Consider the following 22,398-nt stretch of genomic DNA (forward strand, 5'->3'; position numbering starts at 1 on the left):
GTTAACTCAGTCAATGTGGCAAGCTGCTGGGTATTGTTCCTTTAAAAGAACAAATGAACCTTAATATCTTTGATAGGCCCAGGAGAGGGCTGAACATTGCAGAACACGTGGTTTTGGGAAAATTCAGGACTAGGGTATGTTGGGGTCATCTTGTCAGGTGTAACTAAGGGGCCAGAGTGTGGCAATAGTGTAACAAGCAGGCTGTTGGAATCCGGATTGCAGAATCAGAGCTGCTTACTACACAGGCACACAGTACATGCTTGTATGGTGGCTGGAAGCATGCCGACAAGAGCTGCAGCAGAATATTTTGAGGCACTCAGAGTTACAGGGCAGCCTGGAGGACACCCCAAAACATGACACATGCAACGAGGGCTCATGAGTGCATATAATAAAGAACTACAGCATATTTATAGAAATACAAGCTGTGTTCCTCTAATCACTTACGTAAATAAATAGTCCTTTTTCCTATCATCAGAATTAATGGTTTGAGTAAGCAGTGCTTATGTGAGTAAGGATTTGCAGGACTAAATCCATATGAGAGCCAATTTTATGAGAGGACAAACTGCTGTTGACTTCACTAGAAGTTTCACCTGGGAAGGGACTGAGGAAGAGCTACAGCAGTAAGCCAAATATGTGCTAACATGCTCCATGCCAACACTGAAAAAGTTACTGGCCTGATTTTCAGAAGTGTTCAGCATCCAGCCAATGGGAGGTACAGGTACTCAGCATCTTTGAAAATCACACACTACACCGTGCTCTTGAATTATACTATTTTGCTCTTGGATTAAAAGGTCAGAATTTCCTTGGAGTATATGTAAAGAGAAAAAAGTCACTAGGAATCATTTCTCTCCCTTTATTACTGTACTGTATAAGCTGATATTTTAAGATAATTCATATTTCAATATATTATTCAATATTTATCTTAGCTTCAAAATATCTTTTCCTATTAGAAATACCTTGAAGATAATACATTTGACATTACACAGAATTTGCCATCTCTTCTTTACCTACTATCAGTAAAATGAAACCCTTTTATCATTTAAAAATAGGCACAAAGAATTCTTCACTTAGGGACCAGTTCTGTAGAGAAGAAGCTTGTTTATAGTTAGGGCCCTACGCCCTACCAAACTCACGGTCCATTTTGGTCAATTTCACAGTCTTAGGGATTTTAAAAACCATACATTTCATGATTTCAGCTATTTAAATCTGAAATTTCATGGTGTTGTGATTGTAGGGGTCCTGGAGTTGGAAGGGGTCACAAGATTATTGTAGGGGGGTAGCCCTTACTTCTGCACTGCTGCTGGTGGGGCACTTCCTTTAGAGCTGAGCGCTCAGCCAACAGCCACCCTTCTCCAGCCACCCAGCTCTGAAGGCAGTGCAGAAGTAAGGATGGCAATACCATGAGCCCCTTAAAATAACCTTGCAACCCCCTGTAATTCTCTTTTGAGTCAGGACCCCCAATTTGAGAAACACTGGTCTCCCCTATTAAATCAGTATAGTGTAAGGTAAAAGCACAGAAGACAAGATTTCATGAGGGGAGACTCAATTTCACAGTCTGTAATGGGTTTTTCATGGCTGTGAATTTGATAGGGCCCTACTTATTGTTAGTTTTAATTCTAGGGTGAAGTCCAGTTCAGCATGAAATTCAGCCCTATGTACTGAACTAAAATCTTTCTACCTGTACAGAAATTTGTCTCATTTTAAAATGTGTTCTCACTGTTCTCTAGTTATATATTTAACATACATATTCAAATAAAAAACAATCACACTAATTTCTGATGTGGTTTTGGTATCTGCAACCTCAAGAACTACCAGAGCAAAAAACCCAGGGGTACCATATTTTCAGATGATATAAAGAATTACAGTAGAACCTCAGAGTTACGAACTAACCAGTTAACCACACACCTCATTTGGAACCGGAAGTACACAATCAGGCAGCAGCAGGGGAAAAAAAGCAAATACAGTACAATAATGTGTTAAACCTAAACTATTAAAAAAAATATAAAAGGAAAGCAGCATTTTTCTTCTCCATTAGTAAAGTTTCAAAGCTGTATTAAGTCAATGTTCCATGTAAACTTTTGAAAGAACAACCAGAATGTTTTTTTCAGAGTTATGAACAACCTCCTTTCCCAAGGTGTTCGTAACTGAGGTTCTACTGTAAATCTGTACTTCTACCAGTTGGTGAAATACTGTATCCCAGCTGTTCAAATCAAGTCAGAAAAGTAGTGCTTCTCATAATCTGTAAGAAACACTTCTCTAGACCAGCAGAAATGCTTTCTGGACTGATGATTGTTTCCAAGCATCAGATCTAGACCAATGATCAGAAAAAAGGAAAAGGCAGAAAACCTGTTCACATATGCATTTATAGATACATTCATTGATTGCTGCAAAATGTGGATGATAATAGTTAAATCATAATTCTTTTTTTATGATGTTTTAGTACAGTAACTCTAGAAACTCAAGGTGAATTCATAAGGAAATACTATGCATTAAAATCCCAGTGCACTGTAAACTAAACCCTTCTCATTCCATTTGTCATGTGACTTCAAATAGAAAAAAACCTTTTGAAATTCTGAGAATGAGTAGTTTAAATGAATAACCTGACATGCTGTCTGCATTTTATTTTCATTCTATTTAACTGCTGCCCGTTCACCTTGTCAATTACTGATGTTGAATATATTAAGTTTGACATTTTCTCTTTCAGGAGGTTAAAATACAAGTTAACATTACATCTTTATGTATTCATAATGTTTACATTATGTTAATTCATGCCATTACAACAGTCATAGTTTAACACGTTTGCACAAATACAGGAAACTGGTACATGCAGCATTTTAATACAATAGTAAAGTATAACAATACAGATTTATGGTCCAATTAAAATAAAAGGTTTGAATTTTAAACAGCTACCCACCTGGGTCTCCGAGGATTCATCCCCAAGTGAGGGTGCAAACTACTGACAGAAATGAATATACATTTAGGGGCTTCTAAAAAAATGTTTTAAGTGTTTATGTCAGAGGGGAGAATAGTATGCAATATAATGACTTGTTATACATTCACTTGTGAGGATGGCACTGGACCAGATTCACCTATATGCTTTGTGATACTCCAGCAAAGCAAAGCAGTCATAAACTCAGCTTAACTGGTGGGTTAAACTAGGTTTAGAGCTGCTTTACATTACCAAAGCAGCCACAGAGTAGCTGTGAAGCTAGCTCATTATATTTAAGTAATGTATAAATGTTCTGTTAAATATTACACTGATATAAAGGAGAGGCAAGTCACTACACTGGGTCTAGTTTTCCAGTGACTTGCACCTCCCAACTGCTGCAGCTTTGAAGAGCTGTTATTGAGAGCGAATAGGTTTAGTGGAGCACAACAGAGAATTGAGGGAACAGATAAGAGGGAGAGAGAAAAGTTGATGTACGGAGGCAAGTGGGAGAGAGAGAGAGAGAAAACTGGTTGGAATGGGGGGAAATAATTGTGTTTGGTGGAAGAGGATGTATGATTAGTCAAGGATGAATGGTGAGTCAGTGGATTAATGATTGAGTGGGGGTAAGCGGTGGTTGAGTGTGTCAGGGAATGAGTTAGGGAGGTGTCAGAGTGTCTGAATGAGCTGACGTAGGGAGAAGGGAAATCGTTGCAATATTTTGCTAAAATTTCCTAGACTTGACAGCCACAAACAGCTCCCCAAATCCCTCTCACACAGAGAGTGGGTTTGTTTCCCTCGTCACTCAGAATAGCTCAGCCTGACATGCAAACGACTTGTCCAGCCTTGAGGTTATACACATAAGACCAGGTACTCGGTGGGCTGAATAGGAACCTAAACCATTATTTTGTTGGAAAATTCAAGAGATTTTCCTAAGGGTAACAGAATTGAAACTGGAAGACCAATCATTTGAAATGCCCTTTGTCTTTTTAACTTAATGCTGTTCGTAAAATGTGCCAAATTACATGAATTTAGTTAAATACCTCTGCTTCCAATTTAAATGTAACAGTTAATCACTGCACAGAATTTTAGCAACCACAGTGCTTTGATGAAATATGGTATAAAACCAGGTTCGTAATTCATTCCTTATTCATTTCCAGGAGTTTTGTCTTTTTTAATCTCTACTCCGGTGTGAGTCAGAGCTAGACAATTCCTTATAATACACAGAATATGATTGCAGTGATTCCAGCCAAGCTTTAAAAAGTGAATGATGCTAGTATTTTCTCAACAGGAATCCAACTTGATGGTGAAGCTAAACTGTGACCCTGACAATACCACGTCACAATGTCTGGAATGGTTCACGACTGAGTGCCAACCTCAGAGCAGACTGTCGAAAAGCAAGGCTGACATCCCAAACCAGCTGTATGTTCCATAATTAGAATTCACCAAACCAGTAACAAATATGAGCTCCTGGATCACAACAACAGTCTTACTATGGAGTCAGTCGCCTTGTACCTCATCTGCTCTAACCCCTCAGACATAGACCAACACCTACAAAATCTCCACCAAGCATTCTCAAAACTACAATACTCGCATGAGGAAATAAGGAAACAGATCAACAGAGCCAGACGTGTACCCAGAAGCCTCCTACTGCAAGACAAACCCAAGAAAGAAACCAACAGGACTCTACTGGCCATCACACACAGTCCCCAGCTAAAACCTCTCCAACGCATCATCAGGGACCTACAACCCATCCTGGACAATGACTCCACACTTTCACAGGCCTTGGGTGGCAGGCCAGTCCTCACCCACAGGCAACCTGCCAACCTGAAACATATTCTCACCAGTAACTGCACACTGCACCATAGTAACTCTAGCTCAGGAACCAATCCATGCAACAAACCTCGATGCCAACTCTGCCCACATATCTACACCAGCGACACCATCACAGGACCTAACCAGATCAGCCACACCATCACCGGTTCATTCACCTGCATGTCCACCAATGTAATATACGCCATCATATGCCAGCAATGCCTCTCTGCTATGTACATCGGCCAAACTGGACAGTCACTACGGAAAAGGATAAACGGACACAAATCAGATATTAGAAATGGCAATATACAAAAACCTGTAGGAGAACACTTCAACCTCCCTGGCCACACTATAGCAGACCTTAAGGTGGCCATCCTGCAGCAAAACAACTTCAGGACCAGACTTCAAAGAGAAACTGCTGAGTTTCAGTTCATCTGCAAATTTGACACCATCAGCTCAGGATTAAACAAAGACTGTGAATGGCTTGCCAATTACAGAACCAGTTTCTCCTCCCTTGGTTTTCACACCTCAACTGCTAGAACAGGGCCTCATCCTCCCTGATTGAACTACCTCATTATCTCTAGCTTGCCTGCATATATATACCTGCCCCTGGAAATTTCCACTACATGCATCTGACAAAGTGGGTATTCACTCATGAAAGCTCATGCTCCAAAACGTCTGTTAATCTATAAGGTGCCACAGGACTCTTTGCTGTTATTTCTCACTGCTTCCAATTGTCACCAACAATGAGAATGATTGCCAGCACAGAGACAAGGATGACAATACCAAGATGTGTGTAAATGTATGTGTGAACTTACACTAGGTGGGTCAGTAACAGAATAACTAGTGGTAAAAACACAGTCCAGCCATGGGCAGTAGTAGCACCCTTACTAATCCCTACCCTAGAGTAAGGATGTCAAAAAAGCAACGTGGAAAGACCCCAGGAAACAAAGCAACCATGAGTCTACCATGTTTTGCAGTTCACAGATAACTGACTGATCTGCATGCCACTAGCTGGCTGTTAGCCAATGGCAAGCAGCACTCTGTCTATCTGGGTTCCTATACAGTGCACAACAATGTCTGAGTGCTTCCCAAGAGATAACCAAAAATCACATTAGGGCAGTGATCTAATACTCCTTCTGATAAGGCAGTCAAAACTAGAGGGGGTTTTCTTAGTTGTTTTAACCTACTTCCTTCTCTATCTCCTCCATCTGTTCCTACTACTTCTCTCCTCTGTCTTCCTGTAGATGTATAGGTCTGCTCTGCAGCACCTCCTATGGTCCTTGTTAGCTCAGCAGCACCTGTCCTCTGTTTCCTTTCTCCCCAGGCATTTTAACATACCACCAGGGCTAGAGTCACATAATAATCCCCTTCTCAGGACTAGTTTATTAGCACATAGTAATTATAAAACTGTTTTTTTCCCATCCTCTCAGTGGGACAGACACAGTGTCTCTCCAGGAAAACACAGTCCATCTTCCCTCTGGTATCTTAAATTGCCCAGAACCAAAACATAAGCCTCATCCATCTTCCCTTTAGAGCAATAAGGATACTCAGGACTCTTTTCCTGGATTGCAGTCTACCTAACTTTCAAGCTAGTTCCTTGAAGGTTTACTAGACTGCTTCTTTTAGGAGCTCCCCAGCTTTCTATAAGGCCTTCCACCCATGATGAAGGTCCGGTGCCCTCCTTTTATCAATCAAATTAAGTTCAGGTGTAATGGCATCAACGCTCACTTAAGGGCCAGTCACCCCATAACACACCCCTTTTGCTTTCTCTCTCTCTCTCTCTCTCTTTTTATTTTTTTGGTCACATCCTATTTTTAGGTACAGCTGTGGGGAAGTGAAGTTGAAGGCAGTGAATTTGTAGTTATTCGTCTCTCCACCCACAAGGCGTTCCAAACATTTGGTCCAGTTGCCAAGGAAGTCCTGTCACCCACTCATGAATTTCATACTTGATGTTGACAACTTTACAGTTCCTGAGGAACATAGTTGTCAAGGGACCTCATCGTCTCAATGAGAAAGTTGCCCGCTGAGGTATGCGGGGCCAGTTACATGGAAGGCTTTGAACATTAGCACCCAGACCTTGAATTTGTCCTGGTATTCCCTGAGAAGGCAGTGTAATGAGCAAAGCACCAGATTGATGGACTCTTTACAGCTGGTCTTTCAGGTAGGTGGATTGCTGCAATCTGTACTAACTGAAGCTATTTTATTTTATATTTTTACATATATAGGCATAGTGAAGTGTGGTAGTCCAACTTAGAGGTCATAATGGTATCACTGTGGGCAGTTCCATATCTGATACAGTCTTCTGGCTAATTGTGGATGTAGGAAAGCATGTTCACTTTTCCCATTCTTTGTGTCCAATAGCAGCAAGGTGTCTAGCAATACACCTATGCTGCACTACGGTGTGACAATCTGAGGCCTATAGTGGAGGATAAGATACTAGTTGATAGATCTCCAAAGTGTTTTTGCTTCCCACAAACATGTTCAATTTGCCCACATTTCAGTTTCAGCCAGTTAGAAAATGGTGCAAATGGAAAAAGATGGGGATCCCCTGCATAATACTGGCATTTGATACCATGTAGTTTCCCACAGCAGCTACATGTAGAGGTTAAAAGATGTATACATGAGATGTCTGCTGCCACTCAGGCTTTCCAGCCATATTCAGACACCTGTTTGTTCTGTTGCATGGCAATTATTTAAATCTTTCACACTAGGAATCTCCACCTCCACTCTGTAAACTGCTGTTGCCTAATGTGTAATCATAACTGTCACTTACACCTCACTGACACCTCCTGGGCCAAGTTTTTCATTACTTTCCTTACCTGCATGGGAGTGCCTGATCCAATGTCCACTAGAGTCATTGGCATCTTTTTTTCCATTGACAGTCCTGTCGACTTTGGATCAGGCCTTGGCTGTAGGAAAGGAGATAAGAACAGAGATGGCTTTAAGCTACAGTTATGCTCTGTGAATTCTGACCTGAGTGGGGGTCCATATGAGTTCAGGGTCCACTAGTGCAGATCTCATTGCAGGAGCAGGGGGCCTGAGCTCTGTCTTATTTTGGGGGGCTTGTGGGGGAATAAATCATAAGCCACTGTCCCATTCCTTTGAGCAAATTTCTCTATGATACCATCTCCAGTTTTTCCTACAGCAATGAGTACTTTCTTTGAAATATCGTTTTTGAGTACAGTGAAATTGTTTCCTCGTGTATTTTCTTTGATAAGACACATTGTATAGGAAAATTCAAAATGTCAGATCCAGATTTTCTCATTTCTTTTCAAACAGTAACAGAACTATGCTATAGTTATTTCTAAGCGATTATGTTATTTATGACAAAGCTTATCTAAGAACCCACTTGTGACACGATAGCAGCTAAACACATGCGCCATCAACATGGCAATAGATGGAAATAATGTAGGCAACAGCTGTTGTCTTTGAGACCATATATAGCCTGTAAGTAATAGCAAGAAATACCAAACATTTTAGCTAAGCCTGAACAGCTCTGTTTGGAAAAAAATTATCACATATCCACAAGAGTCATTATCCCTAGTGATAAACTACATTGTTGTTCTATTTTAAAAATAATTAAATATCAGCTGAAACCGAGTTTAAACGCAAAGTGTAGTTTGATACTTACAATCTAAAATGTTTGTTAAAGAAAAAAGAGGAGTAGTTCAATGTATACAAGTCAGTTTTTTTTCTCAAGTAATAATATGCAGGACTCCAAAAGTGAGTTCAGCACCTCTATGCTGGTCTTCACCAGTCAAAAGAAACCAGGGTCAGACTCATGTGTCATAATTCACAAATTCCTCAGCACTTACAGAACCTTCTTGAGTGACATCAGCCAAAATGCAAGCAGATGAGAGACTACATTTGTACCTTCTTGTTGTTGGTCTGCAACCAAGGGACAGATAAATTAGCTCAGTCCAAATCCAAGTTATCCAGATAATTTTAAAATCCCAGTATGATCACCACATAGAAACTGAAGCTAGTTGCAGACACCTTATAATTTATGAAAAGGCATACAAATAAATTACTTGGCTGTCACCATAAAAAATGATGCCCAGAGAAAATTAAAAACTGTATGCTGTGACATACATGATGTGTGCTGACCTACATACATAGCTTATCAGGATTTATGATGTACACCTTCCAAAGACACTAAAGTAAATAACATAAGACCTCTAACAACAGCAGAATGTGACATGAGTAATAGGCAATGAAGTTATGATCTAGGTGGCATACCACAAGTTAAACCCAATATACAGCTGCAAAGAACTACAAATGTTTGCAGTGTTAGCAAACTAGCATGTATTGTACTGTAGTTTAGCTCCTTAATATTAACTTGAACAGCTTAACAAATCCTTGAAGGAAAATTGCCTGTGAACACTTAATTTGTCACTGTATAATGATAAGAGATACCACTGAATTAACATTCTTTTAAAATGTATGAGCTGTAGGCAATCTACTTTATGTATTTATTTTTGTAGTCATCTCTGGTCTTGGCTCAGAGTCAATAAATAATTTCAAAGTCTGAAATATTTCTATATTATCTATGTATAAAAGTCAATAAAACTATGTTTTCTTATCTTGTGTTACATGACTGGAATTGATGGTCTAAAATTTTAAGACTACTCCATAATGAGTGATTTTTTTTTAAAAAGGACTCAGCTGAGCATGTGTGACAGTTAATAATATTTGACATTCATCTTTTCATGCCAAAAATTCAGAAACCACAAACATTCCGCACAAGTTCTAAAATGCAGCCATTCCTTGAGTAGAAGTAACCAGTGACTACTACTCTGCATAGCAGTGGAGGCTTGAAAAGTATTGGCCAAGTATAACAGGCAAAACCCCTATTCCTAGCCTTTCATGTTCACAAAGAGCAGATAAGACTGATTTTTAAGTTTTCATCTAAAAGACTTAGGCCCTGATTCAGGAAAGCATCCCTATTCAAAGACAAAACACTTATGTGTATGCTGAGCTATAAGCGGTGCTTCAGTCCCAATGAACCCAATGGGTGAAACCTTGGCTTTGTTGAAATCAATGGCAAAACGCCCCTTAATTTCAACATGTCAGGATTTCACTAGGGTGTTTATGAGCTCCTCTGAATTACAGCCCAGCTTGCTGTAACTGCATGCTATTCAGTTTATCAATGGCTCCTCACAAAAGGTCAAAGATGACTTTTTGGGGATAGAAGTCTGTTATTCCAGAGGGTAAAGTATCCCAAAGCTTGAATCTTAACACACTCAGGGTATGTCCACACTGCAGTCTGAGGTGTGATTGCAGAACAGGTAGACATACCTACTCTAGCTTCACCCATGCTAGCATGACTAAAAATAGCAGTGTAGATGCAGCAGCCCAGGTTTTGGCAAGGCTTACAAGGTGCATATGTACTTAGCGTTCTCAGAATATCTGCACAGCCTGTTCTGAAGCTCATGCCACCACTTCTACACTGCTATTTTTAGCCATAATAGCATTGGGTGAAGCTAACATAGGTATGTCTACTGATGCCACAGTCACACATTGAACTGCAGTGTAGACATATCCTGGAGGGGAATGGCTTAGGGTATAAGAATGTTTTAATTAGACCTATTTCTTTCTGCTTTTATAAAGCTTGTTTGTAAATTGCCAACTGTATGGCTATCGCAAAAAGCATGGTGTGCCACTGATACGTTTGGGAATTATGTCTGTCTACAGGACTGTTTAAATCATAAGTTCAATAACTACATAAATTACCTTTAACATATATTTGAAAAATATGTAAAGTGGAATAGAATAGCTTATGAAATGTTCTCTAAAAATTAAATATGCAAATTAGCAGAAGAGCTAACTGAAATTGAGAGATGTTGGTATCAAAGTGGCTTTTAAGAAATTGATGCACACTAACAACAACAAAAAATGCTGTAGATCTAGAGAACTGCTGCAATAGATAATGGACCAAATTCTGCCATGACTTATATTCTATACAACCTTACAGAATTTAGTGGGGGGTTATCTGGGATATAACCCACAGAAGAATTTTATTCAGTATATAGCAAAGGACAGAATATTAGCTTGTATGACAACTTTTTATTTTTCTCTAAAGAGGTCAATGCTGTCATTGTCTGACTTCCAAATTACTTTTTAAAAATGTGCCAAAAACTACTTTTATTTACACTATAACATCACTAGGTTGCCCCTCCGCAAGTGAATAGAATTTGACCCATCTTTTTTTCACATTTGTGGGACATACATGACCCGTTAGGGAGTTAAAACTCTACTGCACTGAGAGTATATTGGTCTGGTCTTATGTATATGTTCAGTGTTATGGTTGACTCCTGATTGCTATGAGTCCCCGGCATCACTCTCCTTGGTCTCACTCCATGATGTAACCTAAAACTAATGTCTGAGTATGCAGACCTCAGTGAACTCTGTTCATCTGTTTACCATAAAAATAACCCATTTTCCAATTAAATGTGAGCAACCCTAAATATTACACAAAATCAGATGTACGTGACTAGAGAGGTGCTAAACTCAGTGAATTGACATGAGGTTCAGTGCACGTGAATGCAAAAACTAAAAAACACGTCAGCTGAAACAGTCAAGGTTTAGTTGGTTTTATGTCAGAAACTATGCAAACCTGACAATTTTTGTATGGGTTCCACTTAAATCCATAATTTTCCCCTAACACCTCTTCCTCTAGCCTCAGCAGGTAGGAAGAAAAAAAACCCAGAATCCTAAATCTCAGAAAAGCCAATAGGAAGAAGACTGCAGTGAGAGCCCCCTTCCCAGTCCTGAACTTTTCAGGGAATGTTTGACTGGTCAGGCCTTTCTGTACTGGTTCATGAAAGGGACTGGGAAGTCCTTCCACCCCAAACCCACCAAACAAACATCCTCATTCTTTAGCTGCAAGAGGAAAGAGTACACACACATCAGAGTGAGCTATATAATTATTTTCCTCCAAATAAGATAATGAGAAATTGGTTCCTCACACTCATCTTTGTCAATTTAACCAGATTCAGTCTGATCAAAACATGACCATCTTTTACTTTATTTTAAGTAAGCTGTAAGATCACATGTTCATTTCAATTAATTACATAACCAAGAAATATAATGAGGGGAAATGAGGCTGACATCACAGCAAATACAGGAACCAGATCCCTCAAAAAAAAAAGGTGCAACTGCTTCCTGAGAGATTTGCATAGATGGATTCTACACAGGGGAAATATGCATGACTTTCACAGAGGCGACATTGGTTAAACAAGTATTGTTTTGTTGTTTTGTATTGTTTTGTTGTATAACTGTTAAAATAACAGAGGAGATTTTCCAAGGCACAATGGCTGTTAGGCACACAATTCCCTCTGTGCCTTTGAAAATCCCAGCCAACAAAATTAATGAATGGTGTCAGTTGGGTAAAACCTTGTTATGGGTTCAGTTAAAACCTTACTGATAGGTGTGAACTCACTCTTCAGTTAATGTAACTAATAAGCCCCTACCTAAAACAAAAAGGAGTATGAGAATCTGCCCAGAAGCTTTTGCTGAGTATTGTTGTGCGTGGGTGTAGAAATCAATTGTATACAGTCGATTGCATATATCCGCACTAGGCACATTAAGTCGGTGGAGTGCGTCCTCACTACCGTGGCAAGCATTGACTTCCAGAGCAGTGCACTGTGGGGAGCTATCCCACAGTTCCCGCAGTCTCCACTGCCCACTGGAATTCTGGGTTAAGCTCCCAATGCCTGATGGGGCAAAAACATTGTCGCAGGTGGTTTTGGGTACATGTCATCAGTCACCTCTTCCTCCGTGAAAGCAATGGCAGACAATCATTTTGCGCCTTTTTTCCTGAGTTACCTGTGCAGACACCACACCACGGCATGCATGGAGCCCACTCAGCTCACCATCGCTGCTGCTGTTGTGAGCATTGTAAACACCTCACGCATTATTCTGGAGTATATGCAGAACCCGGCTAAGAGACGCCAGCATGAGGAGGATTTTGATGAGGACATGGACACAGACATTCCTGAAAGCACGGGCTGTGGCAATTGGGACATCATGGTGGCACTGGGGCTGGCTGATACAGTGGAACACTGATTCTGGGCCAGGCAAACAAGCACAGACTGGTGGGATCACATAGTGTTGCAGTATGGGATGATTCACAGTGGCTGCGAAACTTTTGCATACGTAAGTTCACTTTCCTGGAACTCTGTGAGTTGCTTTCCCCGACCCTGAAGAGCAGGAATACCAAGATGAGAGCTGCCCTGACAGTTAAGAAGCGAGTGGCAATAGTCCTGTGGAAGCTTGCAACGCCTGACTGCTACCGGTCAGTCAGGAATCAATTTAGTGGGGGCAAGTCTACTGTGGGGATTGCTGTGATCCAAGTAGCCAATGCAATCATTAACATTCTGTTATCAAAGGTAGTGACTCTGGGAAATGTGCAGGTCATACTGGATGGCTTTGCTGCAATGGGGTTCCCTAACTGTGGTGAGGCGACAGACAGAACGCATATCCCCATCTTGGCACTGGACCACCTTGCCAACCAGTACATAAACCGCAAGGGGTACTTCTCAATGGTGCTAAAAGCAGTGGTGGATTACAAGGGACGTTTCACCAACATCAGCATGGGATGGTGGGGAAAGGTGCATGACACTTGCATATTTAGGAACTCCGAGATGTTCGAGCAGCTGCAAGAAGGGACTTATTTCCCAGACCAGAAAATTACTGTTGGGGATGTTGAAATGCCTATAGTTATCCTTGGGGACCCCTTGCTCCCATGGCTCATGAATCCTTATACAGGCAGCCTCGACAGTAGTAAGGAGCAGTTGAACTATAGGCTGAGCAAGTGCAGAATGGTGCTAGAATGTGCCTTTGGATGCTTAAATGCTCGCTTGCACAGTTTACTGACTCAGTTAGACCTCGGCAAAACCAATATTCCTATTGATATTGCTGCTTGCTGTGTGCTCCATAATATTTGTGAGAGCAAGGAGGAGACGTTTAGGGCAAGGTGGGAGGTTGAGGCAAATTGCCTGGTGTTCGATTCTGAGCAGTCAGACACCAGGGCAATTAGAAGAGCACAGCAAGGCGCGCTGCACATCAGAGAGGCTTTGAAAGCCAGTTTCATGACTGGCCAGGCTTCAGTGTGACTGTTGTGTGTGTTCCTCCTTGATGCAAACCCGCCCCCTTTGTTGATTTTAATTCCCTGTAAGCCAACCACCCTCCCCCCTTCAAAATAAAGTAACTATTGTTTTGAAACCATGCATTCTTTCTTTATTAATGTTTTAAAAATGAGATAATCGACTAGGCAGCCCAGGTGGGGTGGGGGAAGAGGGAAGGACAAGGCCATATTTTTTATTGTAGCCACACTAAAAATCAAACTGTTTGAATTACCGCCTTCTGCTGCTTGGGCCATCCTCAGAGTGGAGTGGCTGGGTGCCCGGAGCCTCCCCATCTGCATTCTTGGGCATCTGGGTGAGGCAGATATGGAACTTGAGGAGGAGAGCAGGTGGTTATACAGTGGATTCAGCGGGGATCTGTGCTCTTGTTGGCTTTCCTGCAGCTCCAACAGATGCTTCATCATGTCCATTTGCTCCCCCATTAGCCTCAGTATTGCATCCTGCCTCTGCTCTTCGCGCTCACTTAATTCTTTCCTGGACTCTGCCACTGAATGCTTCCATGCATTAAGCTATGCCCTATCAGTGCGGGGGGACTGCATGAGTTCAGTAAACATGTCATCGCGAGTGTGTTTTTTTTCACCTTCTAATCTGCGATAAGCTCAGGGATGGAGATGATATGGGGAGTGTATGGGGAAACATTTGCACCTGGGGGGAGATAAAAAGGGAGAGTAAAATTTAAGATGATACATTTCTGAGAACAAAAGGGAGACTCTTTCACAGCGAATCAAGCAATTCACAGCAGACAGCACATGTGTTTGAGGTAGAAGGTCACATTTTGCCTTTTATATTGAGCCCCTGCTGGTATGGTGACACATCACACATGGCTGGGCAACAGAATTTGGTTTCCAGGCAGCCATGGTAAGCCAAAGGGTACGAGGGTTTGGCTTCTAACACCTTCATGACATGTGGGAATTTTTTCAAACTGCAGCACCCTCCTTTCCCAGAGCTAGCAATGGGTTGGGTTTCACATTTAAAAGGAGGGGCTGCATTTTTGGGTGGATGCGCAGCACACACCTACCCTCACCCCACCACATGGCTATCCTCTGGGAAGATCCCTTCACCCTCCCCCCTGCCTTGTGGCTATTCTCTGGGATGATCCCTTTTAGCCAAGCACAAATAGCCCAGAATGAACAGGGTCCTTTTACTGTTCCCTTACAAAAATTCCCTTATTTCAGCCAGGTCACCATGAACAATATCACTCTACTGAGGCTAACACAGAAAGATATAGACTGAATGTTGCTTGAATGTGACCAAAACCCAGGACCATTCACTGCCATGCTTTGTGCTGCAATGATTCCAGAATACTTGCTACTGGCTTAGCGTGGTAAAGTGTCCTACCAAGAAGGATGAAATAAGACAGCCCTCCCCAGAAACCTTCTGCAAAGGCTTTCAGAGTACCTCCAGGAGAGCTTCATGGAGATGTCCCTGGAAAATTCCCACTCCATCCCCAGATATGTGAACAGAACTTTCCAGTAGCTGTACAGGCTGTGAACGCATCCCAAGTCTTCAGGGCAAATCAACCATCACTATTGCTTTTAAATCCTGTACTGTAGTTACAAATGTGCACTCACCAGAGGTACCTTCTCTGGCTTCAGGATCAGGGATCCCGCCTTGGGAGGGTATTGGCTCCAGGGTGAAGAAAAGTTCCTGGCTGCTGGGGAGAATGGATTCACTGCTTGCCTGCTGCGCATTCTTCTCCTCCTCCTCCTCCTCCTCTTCCTCATCCACAAAATCCTCCTCCCTGTTGCGTGAGACTCACCCCTTGCAAGTGTCCACAGACAGTGGTGGGATAGTGGTAGGGTCCCCCCTAGAATGGCATGCAGTTGGTCATAGAAGCGGCATGTATAGGTCTCTGACCCGGAGCCTCCTTTGTCTTTTGGTAGGCTTCCCTGAGCTCCTTAACTTTCACACAGCACTGCTGTGTGCCCCTGGTGTAGCCTCTGTCCAACATGTCCTGTGAAATTTTGGCAAATATATTTGCATTTCTTCTTTTTGATTGGAGTTCGGCCTGCACAAATGCTTCTCCCCATACAGCAATCAGATCCAATGTCTCCCTTTCGGTCCATATTGGAGTTCATTTGAGATTCTGGGGGGACTGCATGGTCACCAGTGCCCAGTAGCGTAGCTAGTGGGGTGCAGCAGAAGCAGCTGCTTCCCCTCAGGACATTTTCCAAAAGCAGCGCCTTAGCTTAACTCCTGCAGGTAAGGGCGGGGCAGGGGCTGGTCTCTGCAGTGGGGTGGGGCAGCGCCAGGCACAGAAAGCAGAAAGCAGTGGCTCTAGCAATTCCTGGGTCAGCTCCAGCTCCGCATGCTACTGGGGGGTGGTGCCTGCCTTTGCGCGGCCTAGCCTAGGCTCCTCCATCTTCCCACACACCAGCGCTGCTGGGCATGGTCGCCTCCAGCGCGTTGCCCCGCACACAGGCTCTTCTGCAGCAGTGTTTGGTCTTCCAGCTGCAAGTAAAGCCCCCCAAGCCAGGCTCTGAGGCTGTTTGCCCCAAGCCCCAGCCCTGCTGCGCTGGAAGCGGTTAGCAGCGCAGCGTGTTTCTTGGGAAAGCCACGCACATACCCTGTCTTCTTCTGCTGCTTGGGGACTGGCTCCCCTGACACAGTGCAAGGCAGAGCAGGGAAGCATTGGGCAAACTCATTGGGTTTGTAGGGGCTCCCCTTGCCCGCCACAGGGCGTGGGCTCCTCCTATGCAGCACTGCCTGCTGTGGGGCTGGGGCTCTCCCAGGGCTCTGCCCTGCACGGGCCCGGCACCCCCGGGGCTGCTCCTGCCTCCCTGGGCTGGCCTCAGAGCCCCTCCCCCAGAGGACTGGGGTCCTGGTGCGGCTTACGCCCCTCTGCCTACTCCGCGGGGCAGGCAGCCCCAGGGCGTTGAGGCCGTGCCACCCCTTCCCCAGCTTCTCCCTCCAGCAGCCCCCACACCACCCTGCTGGGCCTGTTCAGTCCTCGGCCCCACTGAGTCCTGCCCTCATGCAACCCGCCCCTAACGTGCAGGTGCAGGTGCAGGTGCAGGTGCAGGAGGAGGCCCAGCCTGAGAGGACAAGGGGAGCTGCAGCAAAGCGCCGCCCGGAGCTGGTGCAGGATACGAGCCTGGCTCTCAGCCCAGGCTCCAGCATCAGCCTGCAGCAGGGAGCAGAGCCACCCCACGCCGGCTCGGCTCAGCCCAGCCCTGCTCTTAAAGGGACACGGACCCCACCACAGCTCGGCCCGGCCTGGGGCATGTGGGGGTGTCAGGGTGCTTGCAGGGCTCGGCACCGTAGCAGCCAGCGCAGAGTGGACCCCATGAGGGCGGAGGGGGAGGGCACGGCCAGAGAAGCCAGCCAAAAAAGCGGGTGCGGAGTGACCGGAGGAGAAGCCAAGGGGTGGCGAGGCCAGAGGAGGAGCCAAGGGGGGGGCGTGGCCAGAGGAGGAGCCGAGGGGGGGCACCTTTTTTATGTTTGCTTCCCCTGCTCTTAGAACCTGGCTACGCCACTGCTTCCACCATGCTGACCAAACAGGAAATGAAATTTAAAAGTTCCTGGGGATTTTCATGTGTACCTGGCTAGTGCATCAGAGTTCAAAGGGCTGTCCAGAGCAGTCACAATGGAGCACTCTAGGATAGCTCCCGGAGGACAATACCATCAATTTGGGTCCCCGCTACTCCAAATCTGACCCAGGAAAGTCGATTTTAGCGCTACTCCCCTCGCCGGGGAGAAGTACAGACGTTGATTTTAAGAGCCCTTTAGGTTGATGGAATGGGGTTGGTTGTGTGGATGCAGTCATTTTTAAATCGACCTAACACAGCTAAATTTGACCTAATCCTGTAGTGTAGACCAGGCCTGAGGGTATGCCCACACATAAAACCACTACCGTAGCACAGCTGTGCCTCTGTAGCCCTTCAAAGAAGACACCACTTACAGCAACAGAGAATCCTCCCATCAACCTAGCACTGTCTACATCCGGGGTTATGTTGATTTAACTGTATTGCTCAGGGGCATGAATACCAACCTAATATACTAGGTGCAGAATAGGCCAGAAACAGACAGACAGACAGCTGAACACATGGTGTTAACCCTGGAAGAAACCTGCGGAGAGGTTTGAGTCAGCGGTGTAGGCTGAAAAATATGCCCTTGATGCTGCAAGCAAAATAATCTGTTTCTTGGCTATTGGATTCCTTTTCATTCAGAGACACAGGACTTTGTACATTTTTGGTAAATAAACAAAACTGCATCAAAGAAATACCTGGCTAACACCAATTTCTGCTCCCATCTGGAATACCGCCAGGGCCCCAAATTGACTGAGGTAAAATAACTAAATAAATAAATAAAAGGACAATATTACTGTATTTGGGGAAATAAAATGTAATTTAGCCTTGAAACTAGGTGAAGGTTTCTAACCATCAGATAAGTGAAATTCTGACAAAGCTTTCTAAGGAGAGCAGTGGCAGGGGAGGAAATTTAAAAAAAAAAAGTATAACTGGCTTAAAGACTCAGCTTGATAAATTATGGATGAGATTGCCTACAATGGCATGTGGCCCATCAGCGACTGCCAGAAGCAAAAATCCCCAATGGCCAGAGATGGGACACTAGATGGGGAAGGCTCTGAGTTACCTGGAAAATAATTCTCTGTGGTATCTACCTGGTAGGTCTTTCCCACATGCTCAGGGTCTAACTGATTGCCAACCCCAAACATGTCAGAGACCCTGGGGTAGTTTTGCTTTCCTCTGCAGCATGGGACAAAGGTCACTTGCAGGTTTAAATTAGTGTAAATGGTGAATTCTCTGTAACTTGAAATCTTTAAATCATTATTTGAGGACTTCAGTAACTCAGCCAGAAGTTAGGAATCTATTTCAAGAGTGGGTGAGGCCTGCAACATGCAGGAGGTCAGACTAGAGGATCACAATGGTCCCTTCTGACCTTAAATTCTATGAGTCTAAGCGTATTAAAGACTAATGGCATCACATTAAGACTACAGAATCACTATTATATAACATGTTTTTAAGTACAGAATTTGTAGAAAACTTCCCCTCTTTTTTTTTAAACTGACATCTTCAATTGTGCAGTATCTACACATAACATCTACTGGATAATCTTCAGCCTGGTGAGTGCTAAACTAATCTCAGAGAGACAAAACCAAAGAACCAAGGACATAATTTCTCCACAATGATATACTTTGTATTTTAAAGAACAAACTTCAGTAAATGGGAACGGCAATTTGCATTTTAGAGATAGACACACTAACAAAAATTATATGTATAACTGAATTTCTTAAAGCACCTGGTTTATTCAGTGGGTACTGTACTTACTTTCTTTACGAACATCATTAAGTGCTGCATTAAGTTCCTCCTTAAATACAATGGCTTCCTTAGCAATTTTCTCTCCTTTGTCCAATAGATTCCAAGTGGCTTTTTCCACAGAAGCTAAGAGGACACGGGCTCTTTTGGAACATCCTTTTTTCTTATTAGAAGGAGTTTGTGGACAATTCACTAATGTGGTAACCTAAAATTTAAAAATAAATAAATGAGTGTCTTAAATTCTGCAGCCAATATTGCCTTTAGTTATTTAAAATTAACAACAAAATAATGAACAGCCCTAGGAGTGAGCAAATACTTCAAAAACAAAGAGCTACACCCAACAAGATATTGTCAGACTGGACAATTTTTTTTATCTCAGTGTCTGACTTTTGAAATTCTCCCAGATATATTACCTTCATTTCATAGGGTTCAAAACAAAGCTGATAGAATATCATTGTTGCCACTCTGACCCATCTTATTACCATTGCTCTAAAATTCTTATGCTGTTTCGTATAAAATGTCTAATGACATAAAAATTAAAAGAGTATTTACAAAATCCTCAGTAACAGCAGGAAGCATAACTCTCAGTTTCACTTCCATTGCTCCCACAATCCCTTTTGGCTACTCCTCCTACCATCTCTCAAGCAGGGACAGAAAGAGCGTCCACAGTATGCAATGGGTGCAGACCCATCTCTCCAAACTTTTCCCCTAATGTAGGGCACAATCAGAAGGGACAGGATTTAGCCCAAAATAATTCAATGTTTTTGCAAATCATTTAAGATGTGCATAATGTTTGTTTCGAATCTAGGTTAGAGCATAATCATCTAAACTGTTTTGAAATCATGCATTTTAATAAGCATAAGCAAGCTATTTTTATGTAGCTTCCCACTCTACATTCTGCATCTATTGAACACAACCTCCACACTCCATCATAAATTTTTCTAACAAAGTATTTTCTGATGCATTGCAATGGCTGTCAGACTAATAGTACATTCTAAAGAGTTTTTTTTTAAAAGGGAAGTATTGTCGATTTAACAAACATCAAAAGATATTTTCAGTAATGATGTTTTGAATTCTTAATTCTTCTAGTTCGTTATGCTGTGCCAGCAGATCTTTAGTATAGTTTAAAATTCAAGTTCAGCTCTAGTTCAGGCAGCTATAGTGCTTGCTGTTTGATATAAGGCAGTATGTCAAAGGGTGCATAATAAAGATAACACCACTCAACCGCCTCATTGGAGAGGAAACTTGATTGGACAGCTGTGTGGAAGGCAGATGCAGGGCAGGGAGAGGACATGTCCAGGAAGCAGGTACTGGCCCCTCCTTCTCTATAGGTTCTCTGCCTCCGATTGGGCAGGTAAGGGTAGATGGAAGCTGATTGGCCCTTAGCTCCTCCTCCTTCAGTAATTTAAACAATTTTCCAGGTCTTTGGAGCCTCTTGTTCCATTCATAAATGCTGGAACTAGGGGTGCTGAAGGTGCTGTTTCACCTCTGACTTGAAGTGGTTTCCATCATATACAGGGTTTACAGTTTGGTTCAATTGCTCTCCACACCTCCACAATACAAATTGTTCCAGCACCCATGGAACTTCCATTGAGGATGCCCTACCCTCCTCCTTTCTCCCTCCCTTTGCAGTATAGTAGCTGTGTTTTCAGGATGTTGCATGTCTGCTTGATTGCTTATTTGGGATCAGGAAGGAATTTTTCCCTTTAGGTTCAAGCTAGCAGAGATCTACAGTGTTTTGTCATCTTCCCGGCAGAATCTATGAGGCACAACTCCGTTACAAGGAATAAGACTTTAAAATACTATCAGTAACTGGTGGTATTGTTTAGCTTGTCATAGCTTGAGGTCAGTGTTCAGTGTGGATAAAGGCCATGCTCAGAGGTAAAGACAGATTTGGTGTTTCACTAGTGGGCCTTATGCCTATGGGAGAAAGGGAGTCCTGACATCTTTGCAGACCTGTGGCATGCTTTGTTCCCCAAGTAGGGAGGAGAATGAAACTATTCAGATGAACTAACTGAATCCTAGGCCACGTCCAGACTACCCGCCGTATCGGCGGGTTAAAATCGATTGCTCGGGGATCGATATATCGTGTCTAATCTAGACGCGATATATCGATCCCCGAGCGCCCTTATATCGATTCCGGAACTCCATCAACCCCAACGGAGTTCCGGAATCGACATGGAGAGCCGCGAACATCAATCCCGCGCCGTCTGGACGGGTGAGTAATCCAATCTTAGATATTCGACTTCAGCTACGTTATTCACGTAGCTGAAGTTGTGTATCTAAGATCGATTTCCCCCCCCTAGTCTGGACCAGCCCCTAGAGATAGGCCAGGAAGGGTCTACTCACAGTTATGGGTTATATGGTAGGAGTCCTATGACCCATTTTACTGACCCACTTAAATGCCTAGCAAGAGAGAGAGTTGGGGGAGGTAGGGCAGAGGCACCTCCTCCCCAGAGTTAAGCTAACAAAATTCCAGCCTGCCACATAAATTCATTCTTATGTCTGTCTCCCTTCAACTGCATATCCTGATCAAGACCCTCATCTGGTGGTATACAGGCTTTTATTCAGAAGTTCACATGATTTTGTGCCCTGCTGGATCAGTGCCTAATAGAGGGACTTCAACAGATTCTCAGGAAAGCATTTCCATAACTAGTCCTTGAAACAAGGAAGTCTTGACCCCTGCCTCATTCATATGGAATTTTTGGACAGAGAACAAAGACAAGCTGCCACCTGACCTCAACTTTTGGAGAGTCATGCAGGTGACATGTCATGCAAATACCTCAAGTCTAGATTATTTAAAAGAGTTTTCTTTTGATTGATGAGCACAGCCTCAGTTCAAACTTCAATAGAAAGAAACCAAATTATTTACTTCACATAAACCAGCCAGCTGGTGGAATATGCACTGAAAGCAACAGTCTAAATAACTTACTTTAGAAATCCTAGAATGTTATTTTCAGGCGATTCAATATACAGCCACAAGGACCGTATTTTGTTAAGAGCCAGTTTCACAGTTTATAGGCTGATATTTCCAATGTGGAAGGCAGCAAACTTAATGTTAAAGAATAGCATGCAAGCCTGAATGATTTAAGTCCTGACAGAAAACACCATTTCACCTAAATAAAAAGCAGGATGGATTTAAAAAAATATGGTTACTTGCCATTCTCAGAAATTTATTACTAGTACATTTTGTTTATTTTAATTTTCACTGCATTCAGATGTGTGTAATGTA

General features: G+C 43.0%; 1 protein-coding gene across 7 annotated transcripts in view; it reads right to left on the reverse strand.

The window, feature by feature from the left end:
- CTNNA3 (catenin alpha 3) overlaps positions 1-22,398 on the reverse strand; it is a 941,808-nt gene that overhangs the window by 900,450 nt on the left and 18,960 nt on the right. For all 7 annotated transcript variants that reach the window (XR_007775063.1, XR_007775060.1, XR_007775061.1 and 4 more), the window contains exon 3: positions 19,179-19,371. Coding sequence is in view for 2 of the 7 variants with exons in the window: in XM_050958306.1 (XP_050814263.1) it covers positions 19,179-19,371 (193 nt within the window). In the remaining 5 variants the exon portion in view is untranslated. The remainder of the gene's footprint in view (positions 1-19,178; positions 19,372-22,398) is intronic.

Source organism: Gopherus flavomarginatus, chromosome 6, assembly GCF_025201925.1.
Source record: "Gopherus flavomarginatus isolate rGopFla2 chromosome 6, rGopFla2.mat.asm, whole genome shotgun sequence".
Classification (NCBI taxonomy): domain Eukaryota; kingdom Metazoa; phylum Chordata; order Testudines; family Testudinidae; genus Gopherus; species Gopherus flavomarginatus.